The sequence below is a fragment of the Rhinopithecus bieti genome, unplaced genomic scaffold (genome assembly GCF_001698545.2).
Source record: "Rhinopithecus bieti isolate Rb0 unplaced genomic scaffold, ASM169854v2 scaffold_1295, whole genome shotgun sequence".
NCBI classification, from domain to species: Eukaryota; Metazoa; Chordata; class Mammalia; order Primates; family Cercopithecidae; genus Rhinopithecus; species Rhinopithecus bieti.
This window is the reverse complement of record NW_016803880.1, coordinates 835,577-859,758: the sequence shown is the minus strand read 5'-3', so window position 1 is coordinate 859,758 and position 24,182 is coordinate 835,577. Positions and strand designations below refer to the sequence as shown.

At 38.2% G+C, this 24,182-nt stretch overlaps 1 protein-coding gene and 1 long non-coding RNA gene across 6 annotated transcripts in view; one reads left to right on the top strand and one right to left on the bottom strand.

The window, feature by feature from the left end:
- Window positions 1-24,182, bottom strand: part of GRIK1 (glutamate ionotropic receptor kainate type subunit 1) — a 416,597-nt gene that overhangs the window by 58,207 nt on the left and 334,208 nt on the right. For 3 of the 5 annotated variants that reach the window (XM_017856143.1, XM_017856153.1, XM_017856159.1), the window contains exons 8-9: window positions 4,831-4,938; window positions 2,525-2,569 (exon numbers count right to left, since the gene is read on the bottom strand). In XM_017856143.1, coding sequence (XP_017711632.1) covers window positions 2,525-2,569; window positions 4,831-4,938 — 153 coding nt within the window. The remainder of the gene's footprint in view (window positions 1-2,524; window positions 2,570-4,830; window positions 4,939-24,182) is intronic. The other 2 variants (XM_017856176.1, XM_017856168.1) reach the window with 1 other exon arrangement.
- Window positions 1-24,182, top strand: part of LOC108518044 (uncharacterized) — a 69,999-nt gene that overhangs the window by 33,055 nt on the left and 12,762 nt on the right. Inside the window, exons 3-4 of the long non-coding RNA XR_001882273.1 lie at window positions 2,353-2,777; window positions 3,575-3,701. This is a non-coding gene — a long non-coding RNA (uncharacterized LOC108518044). The remainder of the gene's footprint in view (window positions 1-2,352; window positions 2,778-3,574; window positions 3,702-24,182) is intronic.

Below are 24,182 nucleotides of genomic sequence, written 5' to 3'. Positions count from 1 at the left end.
ACCTCGTGATTCGCCCGTCTCGGCCTCCCAAAGTGCTGGGATTACAGGCTTGAGCCACCGCGCCCGGCCCAGAAGATCCTTTAAATGTAGACCAGAAGAGTATCAAAATATAGTAAAGGCCAGGCTATTCCTGGGAGATGTACAGTATATATATGCAATTTGAATGACTTCAGTCTTCTGTTTCCAAACTTTTAATCAGCAAAACAGAATTGTGTGTGTGTGTGCACACGCACATGTGTGCAACTGTGTCTTTAAGCCCAAGTAGTCAAGTGGCTTTATCTGTTACTTGAAGCAAATGAATATGTTGTCAGGAAATGGATGTCTCCCTTTAAAGAAGCCACATCTCATGATTCATGTGTGCTGGAGAGAGGGGTGAAGTTAAGAAGATGCCTGGACATTTGAGATTTCGATCCTGTTCTACGACCTAGGAGGAGTGCCTCCAGGGGGTGGAACCTCAGTTTTCAAACTTCATAGTGAAAGCAGATAGCAGTCATTTACGAGTGAGAAGTAATGGAGGTTGGATCAGTTACTTGTGGGGAGGAGCACTCTATATCTAAATTATCTGGCCCTGATTTACTTCACTTTGTAAGCTGGCACAAGGGAGCAGCCATGTGTTATCTAGGACAACTGAGAAAAGCATCTGAAAATGAGTACCCAAATGACATTAGGCAAACTTTTTTAAAAAAGCGATGCAATAAAAAGGGCGTTCAGAGAGTGACTAGTATCTATCTTCTAAACCTAGACAGTGATTCATGTAAACTCAACATCTAAAACGGCTGAGGGAAATAATCAGGTATCTGGGGAAAAGATAATGGTTTGTGTATTTCCTGTATTACGAGCCTTATATCACACATATTTTAGTGAGGGATGTTGTAAAGATTGTTACCTCCCTCTTTTGGAAAGAATTTCGGGTGAATACTACTATTCTAAAATAAGTCAGAGTACTGAGGAAAGCTTTTGGAATTTAAACATGATAAAGGTGAATTTTTGTTTAAGTTGGAGACTTCTGGAGAAAGTGTGATGTGTTTGTTGGGTCTGACTGTGTCGCCTGTGCTAGAACTCACGTTACCGTGAATTTTTGAAGAGGAGTCATAACACAAAACAGCACACCATGGTATATACAACTTACAATATAGGAACATGATGGGCTACCAGGAAGGAAGAGGCATGAAGGCATGGAGGATCAAGACCAGAAAGTTACATCCCTGGGGAGCGTGTGTGGCTCTTGCAGCTTAGTGACAAATAGAGGGCATCCCCCCTCCCCTGTATATAATTTCAAAGCTTGGATTCCATTCCCTAGGATATTTGTGTTAGATTAATTCAAAGTGCCCAGAGTCTCAAGATAGATTAGTGTAATAGGTTTTTTTTTTTTTTCTTTTTCTGGGTGCCAGTTAGGTTCATCTATTTACCAGTGAAATTGTAGTGAGGAAACCAGATCACCTTCTACGTGCACTTAGTAGCCTTGTTCACTGAAGATTAAAACAAGGCTTTTAAACCTGTGCTCTGAAAACTTAAAAAGAAAAAAATTTTGAATTCATCACTGAGTGCTACTAAGAGGGAGACAAGGTTTTTGGCTACAGGGAGAAACTTGTGTACACTTTCTGTGACATAGCTGATAATTTGAAAGATGAAAGTGAACCTGACAAGTTGAACAACCTGAAGCAATTTAAGATCTATTCATCAGTCCATAGATCTTTTTTTACCAAGTAGTTTTAGAGAGACAGAGACAGAGAGGGAAGGAAGGAGAGGAGGAAGAGAAAGAGAAAGAGGAGATGAAAGAAAATGTTTGCTTATCAGGGGGACCTTTCTCTGATTCAAATGTTTTTAATGTCTCATATTTGCTTATATAAAGCTCTGCACATTTATTGGCAACATGGCACTGTATAATAAACTATAAAATAGTGGGTGTTATAATTCACTAATCTCATTTCCTTTCCAAGGTCCCTAATGTTTGTATCCTCTTTAGAACTGTGGCTCTAAAACAAATTGCAAGACAGTATGCTCTGATGAAGATATCGTGCAAAACAAAAGATAGCTCATGAGAAAAGGAAATTTCTGAAAATGGTTCATATTTTGTGGTGGTGACATTGGAGGAGATGTCCTAGCGCTCTGACGCTGTAGCCTATTTGACTAGTCTCATGGATCAAATCTATTGTTGTTTTTATCCCCCTTAGGGAAAATATTTAGTGATTTGAGAAGGAATATAAGTAGGTCAGTGTCTCCTTCTGTTACAGTTACCTGCTTTCAATCCTAACAGGGACTGATCCTGCCTGGGAGAAACAAAAATAATCTTAGGGCAAATATTTAATCCATCAGTATTTAATCCATTGCAAACCTGTTTTCAATTCACAGGTGATGTTGCTGAGAGAGAGCATATTCAATCACTCCTCCTCCCTCTTTACACGGAACGTCCCCTCTAAACTGCAATTGGAGAGCTACAGGTCTGGTAACATTGGAAGGGCGCAGGCTTTTCCAATCCCCATCCCACCCCCAGGTTTCCTGCAGGTGTTGTCAGAGTACAAACCTTCTTCCACACTTTATACAAGTGTTTAGACACTTCGCCAGCAGCCTTGGTTTTCAGAGAGAAAAATAAAATAAAAATAGCACTTAATTAAAATGGAGAGTGAAACCCAGAAGGAATCATGGTGTGTGAGTGCTTGGAGTGTTACAGTTCCCACCCATTGTTTGGAATTTGCATCTTAATTCAGTATAAAGCCTGACAATAGGAACAGCAAAGAGATAAATCAAGACTTGTGTCTCCTAGAAGTTACCTGGTGGTAAGACTCAATTTTTACTTTTCCTTTTGCACACCAGAAAATGCTTTAAAGTGCTTTTCAATGTATACAGGTATGCTGCAGTGTTAAGGGTCTTCAGTGTTCCTTAAGAAGACCCTTTTAAGACATGGATAACTAAAATCAATCAATCAACCAGCAAATCAATCAATACACACACACACACACACACACACACACACACACACACACACACATAATTCCTAACCAAAAGAAGAAGTATCCTTGATGACTTATTCTTTGATGATAGGTTTCCAGGCAGTAGAAATTTGAGTGAAAGTGAGAATGGGATTTTTCTAATAATTTTCCCTATTGAATCCAAGAGAGGCTGACATAAAAAGATTGGGCATTTCCTCCCTCGGCTCCTGAGAGAGACTTGTTGGCTTCCCTCATTGCCTTAAGGCCCAATCAGCCTTCTCAGGAATTGAGCTTAAGACACCTGAAGAAAGAAAAGTTACTGCAAACAGTGAAGAGGTAAGAAACAAACACAAAACGCTTTCATCTAATTCGATTTTGCCTTTGATGGCAAAACACCAATGCAATGTGCATAATATTACAGTGTGTAGGTAGCTGTGAAAGCATAACAATAGCTCTCCATCTATTTCATCATTCACCTAGCCAAAAAGATGTTTCCTTAACAGCTTTTCTTCCCCCTGCAGTGCTATACGTAAGAGGAGAACAGAGTGGGGAAAAGACTCGTGCTTCAAGAAGCAGACATTTTCTTTAAACAATTATAGGCTTTTAGATGATAACAAGTATTTTTTTTCTTTTGTTCCCTCCAGCCAGCATCCCACACACACCATTGTGGAGGCTGGCTGGATGTCTTGTGCTCTATCAGAGCATGTCAGACCAACAGAGGGGCAAATCAGGGTGAAGAGGAAGCCAGAAGGTGGGAGAGGCATTTTTGAAGTGAGAAACCTGCATGTGTAATGTGTACCCTCAAAACTGCAAACTAATTATTTTCCTCAAACATTTCACACCACTGGGTCACCTTCTAATACATTCGGCCTAAATGATCTTTGTTCCCATTAATGTTTTTTTGAGAGGGAGGGGTAGTTAGCACCTGCAAAAAAAATGTGTCCTAGTTAACAAAAACAAGAAAACAGAAATGAAAACCTTACCTCATTTACAAAAAATCAACCCAACTAATCTAATTAAGCAAGCAATCGATTGTTCCCAAAGCCACTGTTATATTAAGCACACTGTCTTATTCACTATAGTGGGAAAAAAATGTCAGATTATAGAGTTTTCTGTTGAGGTGATTGTTTTGGGGTTTCAATTGTTTTCTATAAGATTCTCAGTGTAAAATCTTCAGCTTCTAAGTGTTAATTCCAACGTATAGTCATGAATATTAAAATTTGCATAATAAAATATACTGAGAAGCCAAATTCTTTTATCATTATTATTTAACCAAATAGTTTACATTGGTATTACTCTAAATAATCACTAAAGTAGAACTTTAAACATGGAGAGATTCAGAATTACAACTAAAATAATCCTAAAATGAGAACCCAACATTAAAATACAGTTTTTTGATGTTTGTCCTAAAATTAAGAATGCAAAGTTAATTTGCTCCAGTACATCTCTTCTATCCTACTTTATTCTGCCTGTCACCAATCTCAAAATGGAATGAAATGTGCAATTAAAATTGATTTCTGGGTAACCCTTGGATGCCATTCCATCAATAAACCATTGACAGCTTCTGCTTTTCCAAGTCTACACTCAATTTGTTAAAAGCTTTAAGACATGGGCCTAATGACACCCAACTCTAGGGTTATATATGTAATAATATAAACACACTTGCTATATAAATGAAGCACAATATAAACACTAGTTAGCATTGCTATTACTAAGACATTAAATTTAAGAATCTAGCACATCAACTTCTATCCGCAGATAAAAGAGATAAAAAAACTGGATGTAAAATAACATGCTGAGAGAATCACTTCATCATTCACTTACTTGTCTGTGCAATTTAGTAAAAATGCTTGAGCAATGCTCATTTGTTATTTTATTTACTTATTATTAAGGAGGTTACCTTTTCAGTTCCTTCCTCTTTGAGACTAATAATGTCCAGATCAAAATCCTTCCTCAAGCCATTGGTTTTATTAAATGTGATATGCCCAGTCAAGCCATCCCACCGAGCCTGTGGACAAGAAGAAATGTGGCTGTTACTGTTAAACATTTATCCTAATTCCTGAGACCATCAAAATTATAATACCTCAAATCCATCACAGTATCCAATTATTTGGTTTCATCATGCTGTTATAAACCATTGCACTGGTTCAGCAATATGATAGCAGAACACGTCGTCATTTTATTAGCACTCATTTATTCTGTCAATTCTAACACCCTAACCCAGTCAAACCTGTCATCGTGGCTACCTAAATGGACAGTATGAAGAAAACTGCTGTAAAATAGTCTGCACATGGAATACACAAAGTCTGACAAATCACAATATTCTGTTTTCCAAGGTCAATTCAAATTCCTTTTGAGATATGGCTGAGTGGAAGTGAGTCCTTGCTTTTTCTTTCTCTGTGAAAAGAATATAGAGCAATATAGTCCAATGATGTATTGCAGAGTTTTTAGGCTGTTGATGACTTAGCGTGTCTGCATCATTTGGGCATTGTAATTTCCCGTGGCTGCTGTAGCAAATAATCACAAACGTGGGTGCTCAAAACAACAGAAATTTATTTTCTCAAGGTTATGGAGGCCTGAAATCCAAAATCAGTATTACTGGCTGGAATTAAAGTGTCAGCAGGACCGAGCTGTCTCTGGAGGCTCGAGGGAAGACCCTATTCTTTGCTTCCTTCTGCTTCTGGTAGCTTCTGGCATTCCTCCTTCTCTTGTGGTTCCATCACTCCAACCTCTGCCTCAATGATCACATTTCCTCCTCCCCTTCTGTCTGCATAAAAGCTCCCTCTGTGAGGTGGAGGTTGTGGTGAGCCAACATCCTTCCATTGCACTCCAGGAGCCTGGGCGACAGAGCAAGACTCTGTCTCAAACAAACAAACAAAACAGGCCGGGCACAGTGGCTTGCACCTGTAATCCCAGCACTTTGGGAGGCCAAGGCAGGCGGATCACCTGAAGTTAGGAGATTGAGACCATCCTGGCTAGCACGGTGAAACCCCTTCTCTACTAAAAATACAAAAAAGTAGCCAGGCATGGTGGCGCATGCTTGTAATTCCAGCTACTTGGGAGGCTGAGGCAGGAGAATCGCTTGAACCTGGGGGGCAGAGGTTGCAGTGAGCTGAGATCGCGCCATTGCACTCCAGCCTGATGACAGAGTGAGACTCCATCTTAAAAAGACAAAAAAAAAAAAAAAAGAAAAGAAAAAAAGAAAAAAAACTCCTTCTGCTTCTCTCTTATAAAGACACTTGTGATTGTATTTAGAACTCACCTGGATAATCTCCCCATCTCAAAAATTCTTAATTTAATCACTATGCAAAGGCCTTTTTGCTACATAAGGTAACATTTACAGGTTCAAGGGCTGAGGACATGGGTATCTTTTGAGGGAGCTGCTCTTCTGCCTACCCTACACATCAACATCATTTCAAATAATAAAACATTCACAATAGTTTGCCTTTCCCAGAACTCACATTGGATATCTCTGGTGGTTTTATTAAATAGAAAGTGGTGGCCCTTGGGAGAGTCTTTAGCTTCAATCATTAGGTGATTTTTGGCAACCTTGTTTATTTGAGTTTCACTTACAACTGGGGATAAAGGAAAACTCAGATATTTGTATCCACTTAGCTGTTTTTCTCCCTCTTGACTTTACCAGATTCATTAGACAGGCATAAAATGGGAAGATCCTGAAGAATTACACTGTATTTGCAGTTATTTGAGCCATGTGTATCTGTTGAATGTATTTACCCATTTGGCCAAGAGGCAGAGCAATGCAGTGGAAAGAACATTGCATTTTCCAGACCTCTGGAGCTGAATATCTGCAGTGTAACTTCAGGCCAACTCATTAATTTCTCAACTCATAATCCCATCTAAAAGTGGTGAAATATCTTTGATTGGGAGTCAAGAAATCAAGTTTAGTCTTTAAGCCACTATCAAGTTTTGTGGCCTTGGTTGAGTCATTTTATCCTTTTTTTAGGCCACAGAGGAATGCACATTAAGGGAAGATTTTGCATAAAACGAGCTTTAGCTCTGGATTTCTACAATCATAGGCAAGATACTGTAGAGGGGTTTAATGAAGTTGAAAGTGATTCATTAAGCACCTATGATCTGCAAGCTGGGCTACAAAAACATAAAACACAGTTGTTATACTCAGATTTTAATGTAAAACATATTACTATCTGGCTGGGGAGAAAAGACTACAGAATTTGGTTCAATTATGTTTTCACTATTAATTCGTTTGGAAAATATTCATTTATTGAGTATCTTCTCTGTGCAGGGAAGTGTGATGAGAATACAGCACCTAGAAGTTTACAGTTTAGTAGGAACAAGCACATTAATGGATTTCCATAAAGCACTTTAGGTTTGAGGATAAAGATTTGCATAGAATATTGAAGAATGAAGTATGGAGAAGAGCACTTATCCCAACTGCAGGGAAAGAGTCAGCAAAGCATTCCTGAAGGCAAGAATGCTTGAGCTCACAAAGGATAAGCCCACCAAGCAAAGATTCATGGGCTGCGTAAAAACGTGAAATAAAGAATACGTTTTAAGTTTGCCATGAGACTCTAATGCAAAGTAAGAACTGATGCGAAATGAGCCTAGGAAGGCCAGTAGTCTGTTTATAAAGGTGTTATGAAGCATGCTAGTTTGCTTGGACATTGCTCAGTAGACTTTTGGGGAATCATGGGGGTGTTTTAAACATGTGTTGCCATGGTCAGATGTGCATTATAGGAAGATGATTTGATATCTCTTTTATAATTGGGGAGAATGACTTGGAGAAGGTTAATATTGTAAGCAGCATGTTGGTTAGCGGGTAGTTCTCATAGAACAAAACGTATACAATCATATTCATATGCCCAAATATGAACATAGGGATAGCACAATTCCTCCAGTTCCCTGTCCCACCAACTTGCACACCTTTAAATATTAATGAAAATAGTTCCACAGCAGGATAGACAGAATTTCATAAAGAGGACGTTAATAAATCAGCTTAAATGTAAGGAACCAGTATAATTGGCCAAAGCGTATTTCCAATGGTATTTTAACTACCATTCAGTTAGAATGGATACTGTGACAAAAGTATATTTTATCACTTAATAGTGCTGGAAGTGAAATCAATAGTAGGGAATGATATGTAGAAAAGAAAAGCTCCAACTTTTTCCTCTAAGCCATCTCGATGGCAAACTAGGTGTTGCCTACGTGCTATAACACATAAAAAGAAATGCTTCTTCAGATCCTAGTACCTAGTCTCTAGAGTTTATTGCCAAGGAAGACCGTAATATCAAACGCTGGCAGTAGCTTTAAAAATGAATGGCATATCTTTATGGTCAGTAGTAACACCTGTTATCACACTGGCTGAGATCTAGGTAATCAAGTCTCTGCAATGGGACAAAAACTATCACCAATCAACACAAGTAGGAGGTGTCCTCTTGTGTCTTATTTAGGTACACCTCTTGGCATTACATTCTCCTTTTTCTCCCTGTCACACCTCAATTCTAGTTTTTGTACTCTGGTCATTCCTTCTTATTTTGCAAGCCAAAGGCTGGCTTTGTGAATTGATGGGTTAAACGAGAGCCATGAAATAAGCTGCTGTGTTAGACTTACAACATCTGTCTGATTGCTGAGAACAATTTGTGTAACGCTTTGGTTGAGTGGAAATGTCTACTGTGTTGGGGGTTTGAATTAAGTCAGTTTTCAGGTCCCTTTTTCATGCCTCTAAACAATGTACTCTTCCAACTGTCCTCCTGACCTGTTTGAAAGGAGGTAGTTATCTTCATTAAATTCTACAGGATTTTCAGAAAGCTTTTTTCTAAAGGCAACTTCTCCTTTATGGGGCTCATGTTGTGAGTCAATTTGGTACATTGTCCAGAGTTTACAGGGGTCTCTGAAAATGTATAGAATTGGTAGCATTTATCTCTTAGTGGAGGATATAGCTTATAGCGGGGTCTTAAAACCCAGTTCAGAAATCCAATTTCGTTCCCTAACTGTGCCTGTTGTGTCCCTTTGTTTGGGTTCTCTTGCACTGATTTTATTCTTGAACTTAGTGTTCCCATCACTGGTGCAGAGTAATTCCTACTTCTTGCTTTTTCTCCTGCTCATCCAAGTGGCAAAAAAGTTCCCTTTTCATGTTTTAACAATGCTTCCTTCTCTGCCTCAAATATCTACAAAGACTCCCTGTGTGGTTCTTCACTGAAAGGAAATATCTTTGACCTTCAACGTCAAATTTCCCTTACTGGCACAATTGCCCATGTCTTCCTGCCTCTCATTCCCTAGATTAGCCGCATTTCTGTATATGTTCTTTGTTTTTCTGCAAACTCATTGTTGATAAGCATTTATTCATCATCAATACACTATTGATTAGGGTGAATATGCAATGACTGCTTCCAGGATGTGATGAATAGGATCCATGAGGAATTCATTTTTCTGGGACAGGGCTGAAGCATATACAATTTAGATAATGATATATAATTATATTATCCATAATTACCATGTGCTTGCCTTATGGAGAAGCATTTGCAGAGGGGACAATTATAGTATACTTAAAACAGAAAACAATACTTAAACTATTGTCCCTATTTTAGGAAAGAGCTTTATTTTCTACCCTGCATCAGACCTTCATGTCTACAACTGCTTAATAGCAACTAAATCAAATACTGTGAGTTTTCCTCATTCCTCTTACTGGACACACTATCTGATAATCAAGAGACAGGAATCAAGAGCTAAAAAAAGAAAAATAAAAGTTTTCATGAATATCTTATTTGTATATTCTTTCTCAAGGTATTTGTTGTCCAGATTAAATGCATACATTTTATTATTAGGGAAGTAAGGGGCTAGCACCTGACTCTGGGCTCTTATGATAATCAACTCTTAATGTCATTAGTTAAAATGATTTCTTTTACTTATTTATTTTTTCTGAAAGGGATTTTTTTTCTTCAACTTTTATGTTAAGTTCAGGGGTACATGTGCGGATATGCAGGTTTGTTACACAGGTAAATGTGTGCCATGGTGTTTTGCTGCACAGATCTTCCCATCACCTAGGTATTAAGCTTAGCATCCATTTGCTGTTCTTCCTGATGCTCTCCCTCCCCTCTCCCCATCTCTGACAGGCCCTAGTGTGTTTTGTTTCCCTCCATGTGTCCATGTGTTCTCATCATTCAACTCTCACTTATAAGTGAGCACATGTGGTGTTTGGTTTTCTGTTCTTGTGTTACTATGCTGAGGATGAGTTTCCAACTCCATCCATGTCCCTGCAAAGGACATGATCTTATTCCTTTTTATGGCTGCATAGTATTCCATGGTGCATATATGCCACATTTTCTTTTTTCAGTCTATCATTGATGGGCATTTGGGTTGATTCCATGTCTTTGCTATTGTGAATCATGCTGCAATGAACGTAAGTGTACATGTATCTTTATAATAGAATTATTTATATTCCTTTGGGTATATGCCCAGTAATGGGATTGCTGGGTCAAATGATATTTCTATATTTAAGTCTTTGAGGAATTGCCATAGTGTTTTCCACAAGGGATGAACTAATTTATACTTCCACCAACAGTGTGAAAGCATCCCTTTTTCTCTGCAACCTCGCTAGCATCTGTTGAAAAGGAATTTAAATATGTAAAAGAATGTAAATCCTCCCTTCCTAGAATTTTCCTCGACACAGCCATTGTCCTTTGCCAAACTGAATAAATTGTTTCCTGTTGAGAGAGACTTCTTATTCTTCACTTACATATTGGAAACTATGTTTTCTTCTGAGAACATTGTGTATGGAAGGCTCATGGCAAACTCAAAGGTTAGCTTTCCTTGCTAGATCAAGGTGAAGACAAAAACTGCTTTTAAGTGACTATTCTATTTGTTAATAAAATTTATAAAACTTGAAAATGAAGCAAAAAAAAAAAAAAGGTTGCGTGACCTTCTTTGTCATGGTGGTCATAGTACAATAGCCTCACCCAAGGGTGATTTGATTCTCTAAAGAGGTGTATCTTTATTTTTTAATTTACTGTTAAGATGCAGATTCTGTGAAATTACATGTTAATTTGTAGGATTTGTATGTGGCAGAGATGTAAATGATTTCTATCTAATAGAAAAGATAACCTCAGAAATTATAATTGTGTTGACCTATAGGACATTAGCCAACTTTTTATTTTATTTTATTTTATTTTATTTTATTTTATTTTAAGTTTTGGGGTACATGTGCAGGATATGCAGGTTTGTTACACAGGTAAATGCGTGCCATGGTGGTTTGCCACACATGTCCGCCATCAGCTAGGTTGTTAAGTCCCACATGCATTAGCTATTTTTCCTGATGCTTTGACTTCCCTGGTGGCCTCTAGAACCGCCGTGCCTCTCCATCTTTTTACAACAAGCTTTATCATCCTGCTGGTTCCCTCAGTTAGACACATCTTCAATACTTGCTTTCTTATGTTTGTACTCGAGTCACATATATAACTGGCTTAAAATTGGAAATGGTCCTACGATGGTGTCCAACTACACTCACCTGCCAGAGCCCATGTTATGTGCCATTTAAGCTCAGAAACATCTTTAAAACAAAACAAAACAAAACAAAATAAAACATACAACACTCCAGTCCTAGAGCAAACCCTAAGTAGCAACAAACTTTACTTTTGCTGACTCTCTTGTCTTGTCTTGTCTTGTCTTGTCTTGTCTTGTCTTGTCTTGTCTCGTCTTATGATTGTGTGTTTTGATTCTGAGTTTTGGCCAAGTCTGTCAGCCGACAAGTGCCTTACCTAACTCACAGCTTCAGTCATTTCTCCTCCACAACTGGGTGCAGGCACCTCTATTTGGTCTCAGACCACTATGCCACCTCCACTGCCTACTCAGAAGAGCATTTTGTGTCTCCTTGTTTGGGTCACAGCCGAGTATATGAAGTAGTAGGTATTTGACTGCTAGGCAAGTCTCATGAACACAGTCACGGGGATACCGGTGTCCATGTGCACCTGATCTGCACATGGCTGTTAAGTTCTCCTTTGGTGGCAGGAATAATTGTGAACCTGGCACTTTGTTCTCATCATATAGTGATCTATCAGCTAGATGCAGGTAATCTAACTCTTTGCAGGGTGAGAGAAGACTGAAAACCTGGTTTCTTAGCACTTTCCTTTTCTCTGAGCAAGATTATGTTTCAGGTTCACTGGAAATGACAACCAACGTTTCTGTCCTCCTGAGTTATTGTGTTCTGTGATTCCTTTCAAGACATGGCTAAGGTTATAGAACTAAAGCTGCAGCCTTCAATAGCTATCTATCTCTGGAAATTTAAAAAAAAAAGCCTTTTCATCTCATTGTGTATGAATAACACCTTGCGAATTAAAGATTTTCTGTTTTTATTATTTATAGATTTGATTACTTATATCAATATTCTCAGGATTCTCATGTTACAGAGAAACTGAAGTTTAAATACATTGTATTGCTTCCCTTGAAAAAGTTCACAGAAATTCCTAGCTTGGAAGCATTTCTATGTAAAAATGCAAGTTTATGTAAAGTGCATATTTGACCACATTTAATTGATTTTTTTAAATTAGCTTAAAAAGCATTACATATCTCTCCCTTAATATTATCACTCTGAGTTATATAGTTCTGATTTACATTTTAGTTTTACAGATTTGTTTTTGGTTTCCTGAAAAGAGGCTAGTTAATCTGAACTCCTTAAAACTTCTTATACTGGTTTACCAATGAGACAAGATAGCATTGACACATAATGTTTAAAATGAAGATTTAAAATTATATGTAATTATATCGAGTTAGAATTTGGCAAAATTTTTATATAAACAGTTTTTACACTTTGTAATGTATCAGTTGAAATGTAATTTCCATGTTTCTATTACGTTTAATATCACGAGCTAATGTAAAATCAAGTTAACTGATGGATAATCTTGGGATATCTGGGTCACTTCTCATTAAGAGATAATATTGGCATGATGGTTACCATTAGTGTGTGTATAATTATGTGTGTATAACGGTAACTATGAATGTCTAGATACATCTTTTTATTTCTATGTGTTACAGAGAAGCTGTAACTTAGAGTCATATTAATGAACATTTTGTTTTTGCCACTTTGAAGATGATGTTCAAAGAATGCCTGTGTCTCTAGGGGGTTGTTTTACGCAAGCTTATGTGTATAAGGTAATGAGGTATATCTTTGTTTACATAGTGAAAAGCAAATATGTTCCAAATTATGAAACAGTGTAGTGAATGGCAAAGCACAAGTGTGTGTAGTATAGAAGGTTGGAGGAAACAGAATTTTATTTACCTTGGAGTATAATATATGCATGTAATGAGTCTGAATAAAAACAAAGAAGTGTGTTACATTTTTGGCAAAGTTTACCCAGCTTTAATTGGTTTATTAATAAGATATATATTTTAAGTTTTGTGAATCTTTTTTCTGCCAAATACTACATTAATGTAAGACTGTAGTTTTATTTTCTCTCTTTTAAAATGGAATATTTAGCCTGCTGTTAACAAGACGACAAATGATCACTTACCTTCTATGTCCTCGTCTCAGACAGACTTTCATTCCCATCATCAACAAGTGGTTTCTGCTTTACTCTCATGTTTTTCTGAAGGTTTTGCTATAAACTACAGTCTGGAAATAGCCTTTGTCAGAGAATGGCAGTATCAGAGCCTCATGGCAACATGCTGCCAAAAAATACTCTTACCGATCGGCACTTTAAACAGTCATTGGTATAGACTTTGGATATTAAGGTGTCACTTAGACGACTAACTGTACCAGAGGATGGGATCGGATTTTCAGGACTCTTTTTAATAGTCCAGGAGCAGAAGACATTTGAAAGCCAAGTGTTGATCCAACATCCACTAGTTATAAGACAAGTAGGATTAAGTGAACTGCTGAGGGGAATCTAATTGTGGTTATATGGCTTTAATATCTTATTATAAGATATCTTGGGATACCTGGGTCATTTCTTTTATTCTTTTAATAAGATATGGTCTTTTAATAAGATTATTAAATAATAATAAATAATAAGATATTATTNTCGGATTTTCAGGACTCTTTTTAATAGTCCAGGAGCAGAAGACATTTGAAAGCCAAGTGTTGATCCAACATCCACTAGTTATAAGACAAGTAGGATTAAGTGAACTGCTGAGGGGAATCTAATTGTGGTTATATGGCTTTAATATCTTATTATAAGATATCTTGGGATACCTGGGTCATTTCTTTTATTCTTTTAATAAGATATGGTCTTTTAATAAGATTATTAAATAATAATAAATAATAAGATATTATTAAATAATAAGATCATTTGATATTATTTTTTAATAAGATATGGTTTTATATATCTTATTAAAAGAATGCAAAGATTCATTCTCTTCCTGATCTCTTTAACTCTCTCTTTGGTAACCTGTAAATGACACATTCTTTATATGGCACCTTATTCTCCCTGACCCCTCAGAATTCAGAGACAACTTACTAGCTTTTATGGCAATGTGGTTATTTGCATAAAATCAATACACATCTGTCGTTTTTATAACCAGGCTGTAGTTGAATAAATTGGCTGTGTAAGGTCACACCAGGTGTGATGGTTCATTTCATGTGTCAATTTGACTGGGTCACGGGGGCCCACATTAAACGTTTCTGGCTGTGTCTGTGCAAGTGTTTCCAGATGAGATGAGCATTTGAATTGTGGGGTCCAATAAAGAAGACTGCTCTCTCCACTGTGATTGGGCATCATCCAGTCCAATCTGTTGAGGGTCTGAGATGAACAAAAGGTGAAGGAAAGAGGAATTTGCTTCCTTTTTTCTGCTTTATTGTTGAACTAGGCCGTCTCATCTCATCTTCTACTACCGTCATACTGGGAGTTATACCATCAGCTCCCCTCGTTCTTAGATCTTCGGACTCAGACTGAATTACACCATCTGCTTTTCTGGGTCTCCAGTTTGCAAATGGCAGGTCATGGGACTTCTCAGTCACCATAATTGAATGAGCCAGTTCCTCAAAATAAATCATATTCCCTCTCTCTTTCTCTGTCTCTCTCTCTTCTATTTGTTTTGTTTCTCTGGAGAATCCTGACTAATATACCAGGTATGTATCTGGTTTATTACAAATAATACATATCTTTTTTAATCAGGTGTAGCAAACCCACCATTAAGGAAAAAGTGCTGAAATTCCTTTTTCCTTAATGGTTCCTAGTGTGGAACCAAGGTTCAGAAAGGCCTCTCCAGAAACTGGTCTGTTATTCTATGATTTATATGATCGTAAACTTACAGGTAAAAAGGAAGACAATTTTCTAGTAGGCCAGGAAATCTATCAGATGTTGGGCACTCAGAAATTCACTAAAATGTCTAGGTGCTATAGGAGTATTGTGCAGATGCGTTTCTTGAATGGAGTTTCTTACCTTTGTGTGGTAGGGTGAATAAATGTCACCCTCTCCCCCATTGTCCGTGTTCTAATCCCTGAAACATAGAAGGTAGCAACAGAAGCTACACAGATGGGATCAATTAAGGATCTTAAAATGGGGAGATCATCCCGGATTATCTGGGTGGGCCTAATATAATCACAGGGTCCTTATAAGAGGGACCCCGGAAGGGTCAGACAGAAGGTGATGGGATGACAGCAATGGAAGACAGCGAGAAAGAGACTGAAAAACTGAAAGATGCTACATTGCTGGCTTTGAGGATGGAGGAAAGGGTCCACAAGCCAAATGATTACAGGAATCCCTGGACCTTGGGAAAGGCAAGGGAACTGATTTCCCTCTATAGCCTCCAGAAGGAATCAGCCTTACCAACATCTGGACTTTAGCCCAATGAGACTTGTGTTAGAGTTTTCACTGCCAAAGCAGTAGGAGAATTAATTTGTGTTGCTTTGAACGACTATGCTTGTGATAATTCTCTTAAAAAGCAATAGGAAACTAATACAACTTGGAATAAAAAGCCAATAAGAGAAAAAAAATTCTGAAGAAAGGATTCTGAAAATGCAATGAGAGATTCCTTTTGAAATTTTCTTACAGAAGTTAATTTTCTGTCCTTAGTAGCTGCTTGAAACAGCCGCTCTGAATTTGCTATCCATACCCAGAGGCTTCCACGGTCAATGAACATCTTGTACTGCCCCCATATAAATTAATCAGGTCTAAGCACGATGCCACCAGACTTTTGGTAATATGAATAATCTTTGGAGATTATTTATGACACAATAGGGAACTGCTGAGAAAATTATCTAAAACTTGGAAATAAAACAAAAGAACAATGACTGTATTTATTTTCAAAGTCACATGGGATCATTGCCTAACAGGTCCACCCAAGGATGATTTAATCCTCTAGAGGATTGTACCCTTGTTTGTTTTACTATTTTCTCTTGTCTAAGGTCCAGACTATGAAATTACATGTGAACTTAGATATTTTTTGTCCAACAGAGACCTAACTGATGCAAATCTAGTACAGAAGATGACCTCAAAGGTTATGGTTTTATTGCTTGTAGAACAATAATCAATTTTGTCTCTAACTCAGCATATTAATTTCCATTAGCTTCTCCTGTTGGACTGTATAACCACTCTTTCTGAAATTCCTTTTTGAACTAGATTTACTATCCAGATGATTCCATCATTAAGGAGTTAAGTGTATTTTTGGCACATGCTTACATTATGTTTGCATGACAGTTATGTTGATAATGTTATAAAATTATATACTGACAAATGCAAAGTGGCATAAATGTAATCACATTTGGTCCTTACAGCATCTAGATGAGGTAAGTAGGATGGTCCCCAGTTTATTGAGAGGAAAGAGATCCTAAAGTTAGTAAGATGTACCCAGAGGGGTTCAGAACCAGATCTACCTCATGTTCTTTTTCTTCACCAAACTGCATTTCCATCAATAAGATCATGTGAAAGAAAAGAAAATGTATGGGCTTATTTCTCCATTTTACATCCTAACTCTAGACTTTATATGGGTCATAAGGAGAAAACATTCTCAAGCCCAAAATAAAAGGAGAAATAAATGAAAAACTATCAATCATCACTAAAATCCTGACTTCTCACTCATTCAGTGGCACGTTTGAAGTGTGAGTTGCCCAAGTGGGTCCCTCTTGGATATGCTGGGTTCCATTAGAAAGACAAAAAGCCTCTGCTCTGGCTTCCAGGATCATATTTCTCAGTTTCTCTGGTTCATCTAGCATGGAGCAGCTTCTCCTGCAAGTCAATGTCACAAGGCTGGAATGGGCTGTCTGCAGAAGTAGAAACAAAATAAGCCTTCAGCCTCTTTTGTGTAGTCCTCTTTGCAAGAGGTCTCAGGTCAAATGGACACATAGCATTCTATTTTCCATCAGGGTTCAGAGTAAAAGGTATTTGTAGAAAATGAACTCTTGACCTTTGGCTAGTTTGGTTGAAACACCTCTAATTTTCTTGCTAGCAATGCCTTTCACAGACCTTCCTTGCCTGTCCCATTCTGTTTGTTGACCACTGGATTAAATGGGTCCCAGGACGGTTTTACCTTCTAGGATTTCTGTTTCGGATTACTTGTGTGTTTCTGTTCATAGAGTTACCACATTACCATAAGTGTGGGTGACTTTTGCTGACTTAATATTTAACTGTGAGACAGTAAAGCATGGTTTAAATTCCTTTATCTCTAGTCACACAACTCTCCCTACATTGAAACTTCTTGAATATGCCCCACATTCTCTTCCCTTTAGTACATTGTGAGTGCATTCATTTCTCACCAAGCTCAAAATATCTCCTAGTATTCTGAGATATCAATGATGCTTGGCTTTTATAAAGCACGTCACATGGCAATCCATGATAGAATTACTTTGTAATTTAAAAAGCTGTATGGAAAACAGAAAGATTGAAACAAAACAGGATAATTTAATATAAACAGTAAATTAATGTGTTTCTATTGGCCTAACCAAAAAAATCACATTGCATTTAAAAATTTAAAAATACTGCTAATAGGCAATTCATTGATTATCACACATTGTTTACAAACAAATTTTAGTCATAAACCTGACATTGTAAACAAGACACTTTCTGCATAACAATAGTAATTTAAAAATGCTATTTAAATAGCATTTTAATTGCTATCAAGTTTTAGAGTCTGAGCATGACGTATTTGGAGAATGATTTTGGAATCAAATGACTTGGGCTTGAATCTTGGCTCTATCTTTGAGTAGCTGGGTGCCTCTTTGCAAGTTGCTTAACTTTGTCAAGCTTCATTTGCAAAAATTAATAGTCTACCTAGTCGTAGTGAAAATGAAAAGAGATAATGCTTCAACGCATCTAACACAGGACTGTCTGAGTGGAAGCTTAATAAAAATCCAGTTCCCTTATTATCTTGACCTACTTAAGATCCCCTTAACTCCCTTACAGATACGTGATTACTCATAGAGCCGTTTGCAATGAACCCTGCCCTATCTTAGGGACTTCTTTTATGCTGCTTGTCGGTGAAAAACCAACTGCCTTCCTATGTCGTCAATAATACAATGCAGTGGTTTTTATATTTTAAATGAGCACAAAATCATTGAAACACTGTTTTTAAATAAGTACTTTAGTTAGTTTTAAAAGAGAAGATCCTCACACTACACCATAAGAATCACTGAAAAGGGGCTCAAAGCTGGCCAGCTCCGTAGATCCCTAGTCTGATACTCATGTTTGCTGGCAAGTCCCACCACACAACTTTGAGCCAGTTGTTAAGCTTGGGGTCTGATTACAGTTCTGAAGAAGTTTACTCTGATGATTAAGTAACCTATCTATCTGTCTATCTGTCTATCCATCTATCTGTCCACCCACCCATTTACAGGAAATTAAGAAGCAGATAGTAGCACTAATAAAAGTCTTATAAAATTAGGAAAGTGAGCTGCGGCTGGTATGGTCAATGTAGTTTTTAGGAGAAGATGAAGATTGAGCTAGTCATTGATGATAAACAAGGTCTGACAAACTGCATATTTGTTTATTTCAGTATAGTATTGGGACGTTGAAATGCTCTCATCATATAGTTGGGCAGGTACTTATTGAATCCTGTAACCCTGTAATCTAGAGGATTTTCAGGCATAATACAGATCGCTATGGGATAATGGTTTTTAATATATTGTAGGCAAGGGAGATCTACTGAGTCTTCTCAAAGACTGCTTGCCCTGAAAAAAATAGGTTTGCCCCCAAAGATCCCAGTTGTTATAATTATTCTTGGAGTCACCATATCCTCATAGGTCATTCTCTGGGGATTTAGGTAACAACCCCTAGCATGGCCTCAAACCAAGTTTGTTTTCCCCCCATAGTTTCCTAAATGGAGCACTAGCCTGGTGATAGATTCCGCGACACAACCATAGCAATCCAAAGTTCAAACATTAGTAAGGATCTGAAGGAGGCCTGTAAGTACCATGGCTGTACCCATAGCCCATGACCTCCCGCATCCTGTCAGTCCTGGAGGCATTTACACTGATTTCTGTGCATTTTCCAGGGCTGCCGCAAGGCAACAATGACAGTAGTTAAAACTTGCTTTGTGTTTCAGATTCTTCATTAGAGCACTTTCCTGGAACAAAATTTTTAATTGCCTGGAGATTAAAATCCCTCTTTTTTTTTTTTTTTTTTTGAGACGGAGTTTTGCTTTTGTTGCCCAGGCTGGAGTGCAATGGTGCCATCTCGGCTCACCGCAACCTCCACCTCCTGGGTTCAAGTGATTCTCCTGTCTCAGCCTTCCAAGTAGCTGGGGTTACAGGCATGTGCCACCACACCTGGCTAATTTTGTATATTTAGTAGAGACAGGGTTTCTCCATGTTGGTCAGGCTGGTCTTAAACCCTCGACCTTATGTGATCCGCCTGCCTTGGCCTCCCAAAGTACTGGGATTACAGGTGTGAGCCACCGTGCCCGGCCCCCACCTTTCTAATATACTATTTATGGCTTTTCCCTGCTGTGCTTTCCACCTCCATCTCCTGCTATGTTCTGCCCCAATAGCTACTACACATAAACTTTGTGTTCCAACTATGTAGATGCTTCCCCAGACTTTGTGTACATAAGTAATAATTCACGAATTTGTTCCCAGTACTCTCTCTCCCTAAAATTCTCTCCCCAGTACATTTTTAGAAACCTTACTTGATAGAGTGCAGGCATCACAAAGGCAGGGATGGGTATCTATTGTGTACAATAATATATCCCAACAAATAAGGACAGTTCGAGGACCTAGTAAATCCTAAGTTCTTGTTGAATGAGCGATAGAATCTATCAATGTCAATTCAAATGTCAACTCCACTCTGAAGCTGTTCTGAACCCTTTCGGATGGAATGCACAGTTTCTTTCTTTGGGGTTTACTAGTATTTTATTTATTAATATATCATATGATAGCCCACATCATAGCAGTCTTGTATTACAGTTAGTTGTGCACATTTTCCTCCAGATGATGATGGCTTCCTTAAGAGCAAGTGTAGTGTGCATTCACCATTTGCCTTCATGGCCCACTATTCCTTTTTTTTGATATGGAGTCTTGCTCTCTCTCCCGGGCTGGAGTGCAATGGCACAATCTCTGCTCACTGCAACTTCCACCTCCCAGGTTCAAATGATTCTCCTGCCTCAGCCTCCTGAGTAGCTGGGATTACAGGCACCTGCCATCATGCCTGGCTAATTTTTGTGCTTTCGTAGAGGTGGGGTTTCCCCATGTTGGCCAGGCTGATCTTGAACTCCTGACCTCAGGTGATCCACCTGCCTTGGCCTGGTGAAGAGCTGGGATTACAGGTGTGAGCCACTATGCCTGGCCCCACTATTCCTTTTACAACTAACCAGAATAGATGATACTTAATATAGCTAATTAAGCTGAATTTCGAAGATCTTCCAAGATGGTATATGTAATAGTGCTATAACTTCAGAAGATGCAAAAATGATATACATTGATCAGAAATTATTTTGAAACATGAGCCCTTTTCTGTCAAACTTTCCAATGTCAGAGACTTTTGTGATTTCGCCTGGCTCACAATACAACCTCATTTTGCCCAATCTCAGTCTCCTGTAACTTTGGATTTCCTGCAAGTAACAAGACTTCAGTGACTCTGGGAAAATCAGTTTACTCCACAGGGCTCCCAAGTCTTCTATAACCTGAAGGTTTTGAGCAGAGCAATCACTAACATTACACCTGTTCTGTTCTTTCCTCTATTTGGCCTGGAAATTTGCCCCAGTTCCCAAGAAGGGCTGAACCCAGCACGCCAACAGTCTTGGGAACCCATCCTGGACCTCTTTGAAAGCTGCACTTTCAAAAGGTAAATCAGAAAAATGGCCGAAAAAGTATGTCCAGATCTCTAGTGAATCGGTTAGACTGTAATGCTTAGAGCCTCTTCTAACACGAAACAAGGTCTCCTTTTTGGCCTCTCTGCTAGCTCTACTGTTTTCACATCCAGGAGACTGACCGAACCCATTTCTTGAGGAATGCGGTACTCTTTTGTCCATCAAACAAATATGTTTAGGTTTAAAAAACATAATAATAATTTTTTCTTGTAGCTCTAGGAGTCCTTTATCGTTCTTTGACAGGTTTTTATGGTTTAAATCCCAAGTGCTCGTTTACTTACAACTTCTTAACTAATCCTTTTGCAGCTGTGCCCATCTGAGCACAAAGACGGGAATAGGGCTTGCCTAAGTAATATCGTGATATTTTAGCAGAATTGCTGAGCGAGCCCTTCAGTTTCGTGTTTCTATCATCACATTAAGCAATACTACTTCAACTCAAATACTTTTCCGCATTTATTTCCTCAGGCTGAGGATTCTGGGGCTTAAATTCACTCAGCCTCTCAAGAACTTTCAGTCAAGTGAGGAAAAGAGTCAAATAAATCCCGTGGCATTTCATGAAACTGCCTCAGAACTACAAAAGACTTAATTAGACTATGGTTATTTGACTTAATGATGTTTTAAAACAATATTCACAAATTGTGAGTGAGGGAAAAAAAAAAACTGCTTGATGCCATACTTCAAAGATGTCGCTTTCAAAATTGCTTTAAGCATGAAGCAACATACATTCTGCCTATTGTAGAATAATTAAGTTGAAATGATAAAAGTCAGTTGTTTCAATAACATTACAGTTCAATTGAATCGTGTTAATTAGAATAGGTTGGGCTTGTTCTCAGTTAGATCCAGCTTAGTTTCATTCTCTCTCTCTTGGTGTGGAGCAAAATTTACTCTCAGCCATCATTGTATAAAGCATTTTATAATAAGTAAAAACCAGTGATAAAAGATGGGCTTTGCAGATCTCTAATTAGCAAACTCCCTTGAAAGTATATTAATGAAAATACACTTCCAATTTAATTTTTAATAATGTTATTACCACGGCATCAAAAAGAAACATAAAACACCTTCTAGAGAAGGACGCACACATCCCAGGAGCAATCGAAGGGTTGCTGCCTTTTGGTGCAGAGAATTCAGCAAGTGAATTTAGTTCTTTTACAGTGTTAAGCCTCATCCTCCAATAACGCTGCTGCAGAAAGTCAGTCTCTTTGTCTTGTCTCACATTTTTTACACCAATAATGTTGTCATTTAAGTTCTTGCCATGGATTGTACCCGTGTGCAAGTTTGAGCAATCAGTACTGAATATAAATGATTTTGGAAACAGTGTGTAGTGGGAGCTCAACAATCAAAAAGTTAATAAAGAGATGCTGTTAAAAGAGGCACGTTATGTGCTGATGCTGTCACCTCTAACAGGACATCCACCCAATCGCCATACATCCCCCAAGTACCCGGGCCCAGTGCCAAGACAGGAGTGTTGTCAGAAGCTGCTTGAATCTAAATATTAAAGCAGGCTGCTTATTTCCAGTTAATGGTCAATTCATTAGCATAGGGAATAGAGACCATTTTACATCTGCCATCAATACTTTGTTTAGTATTTTAAAAATGTCACATTGACAGAGGCCTGGAGTGTGACATCAGATTCAAATATTTTCCTCTGAATCCTTAATGCATTTCAGGCCAAAGGGCATGCTGAAGAGCCTTCTGGGCTGGTATCGTATAGACCAGGGTTGAGGATTTGCAACGGCTTATTCGATTTAGAATACGTTTATTTAAAGTCTGTTTATTCTTTATTGCTCCATGCTCATTTGCATTTGCATATCCTTTCCACTGTTCTGTGGCCTTTGACATGTGATACTACATATTCTCATTAACCTCTCAGTTCCAGTTTACCACGTTGACCCGGAGTGAAAGGCTTGGGATGACCTAGTGTCCCTTAGTGTCACCTTGATCATCTCTAGTTGTCCATCATCTTTCATCTTTGATATTTCTTCCTCTAAGAAGCCTTACCTAAACCTCAGAGACAGGGTTAAGCATTATTCCTAGGGTTCCCATAGTTTCCTGTAATTATCCCTATTAACGTACACATGACTGTATAAGATTGATTGCTTAGTTGTCTGCTTCTCCTGATTAACTTTTGATTCATTTAGGGCAGGGCATTTGGGCTTCATAATGCAAACCCACACCACAATGCAACACCACCTTACTCCTGCAAGAATGGCCATAATAAAAAAAATAGAAATAAAAAATAGATGTTGGTGTGGATGCAGGGAAAAGGGAACACTTCTATACTGCTGGTGGGAATGTAAACTAGTACCACCACTATGGAAAACAGCGTGGAGATTCCTTTAAAGAACTAAAAGCAGAACTACCACTTGATCCAGCAATCTGACTACTGTGTATCTACCAAGAGGAAAATAAGTCATTATACAAAAAAGATACTTGCACATGCATATTTATAGCAGCACAAATTCACAATTGCAAAAATATGGAAGGAACTCAAATGTCCATCAATCAACGAATGAATAAAAAAGTGTGAGTTTTATATATATATTATATATATATGTATATATATATGCACAATGGAATACTACTCAGCCATAAAAAGGAATGAATTAATGGCATTCACAGCAAACTGGATGAGACTGGAGACTATTATTTTAAAGCAAAGTAACTTAGGAATAGAAAACCAAACATTGTATGTTCTCACTCATAAGTAGGAGCTAAGCTATGGGTATGCAAAGGCATAAGAATGATACAGTGGGTTGGGCGCAGTGCCTCATGCCTGTAGTTCTAGCACTTTGGGAGGCTAAGGCGGGCAGATCACAAGGTCAGGAGATCAAGACCATCCTGGCCAACATGGTGAAATCCCATCTCTGCTAAAAATACAAAAATTAGCCAGGTGTGGTGGCATGCACCTGTAGTCCCAGCTACTCAGGAGGCTGAGGCAGGAGAATTGCTTGAACCCGAGAGGCAGGGGCTGCAGTGAGCCGAGATTGTGCCACTGCACTCCAGCCTGTCTCAAAAAAAAAAAAAAAAAAAAAAAAAAAAAAAAAA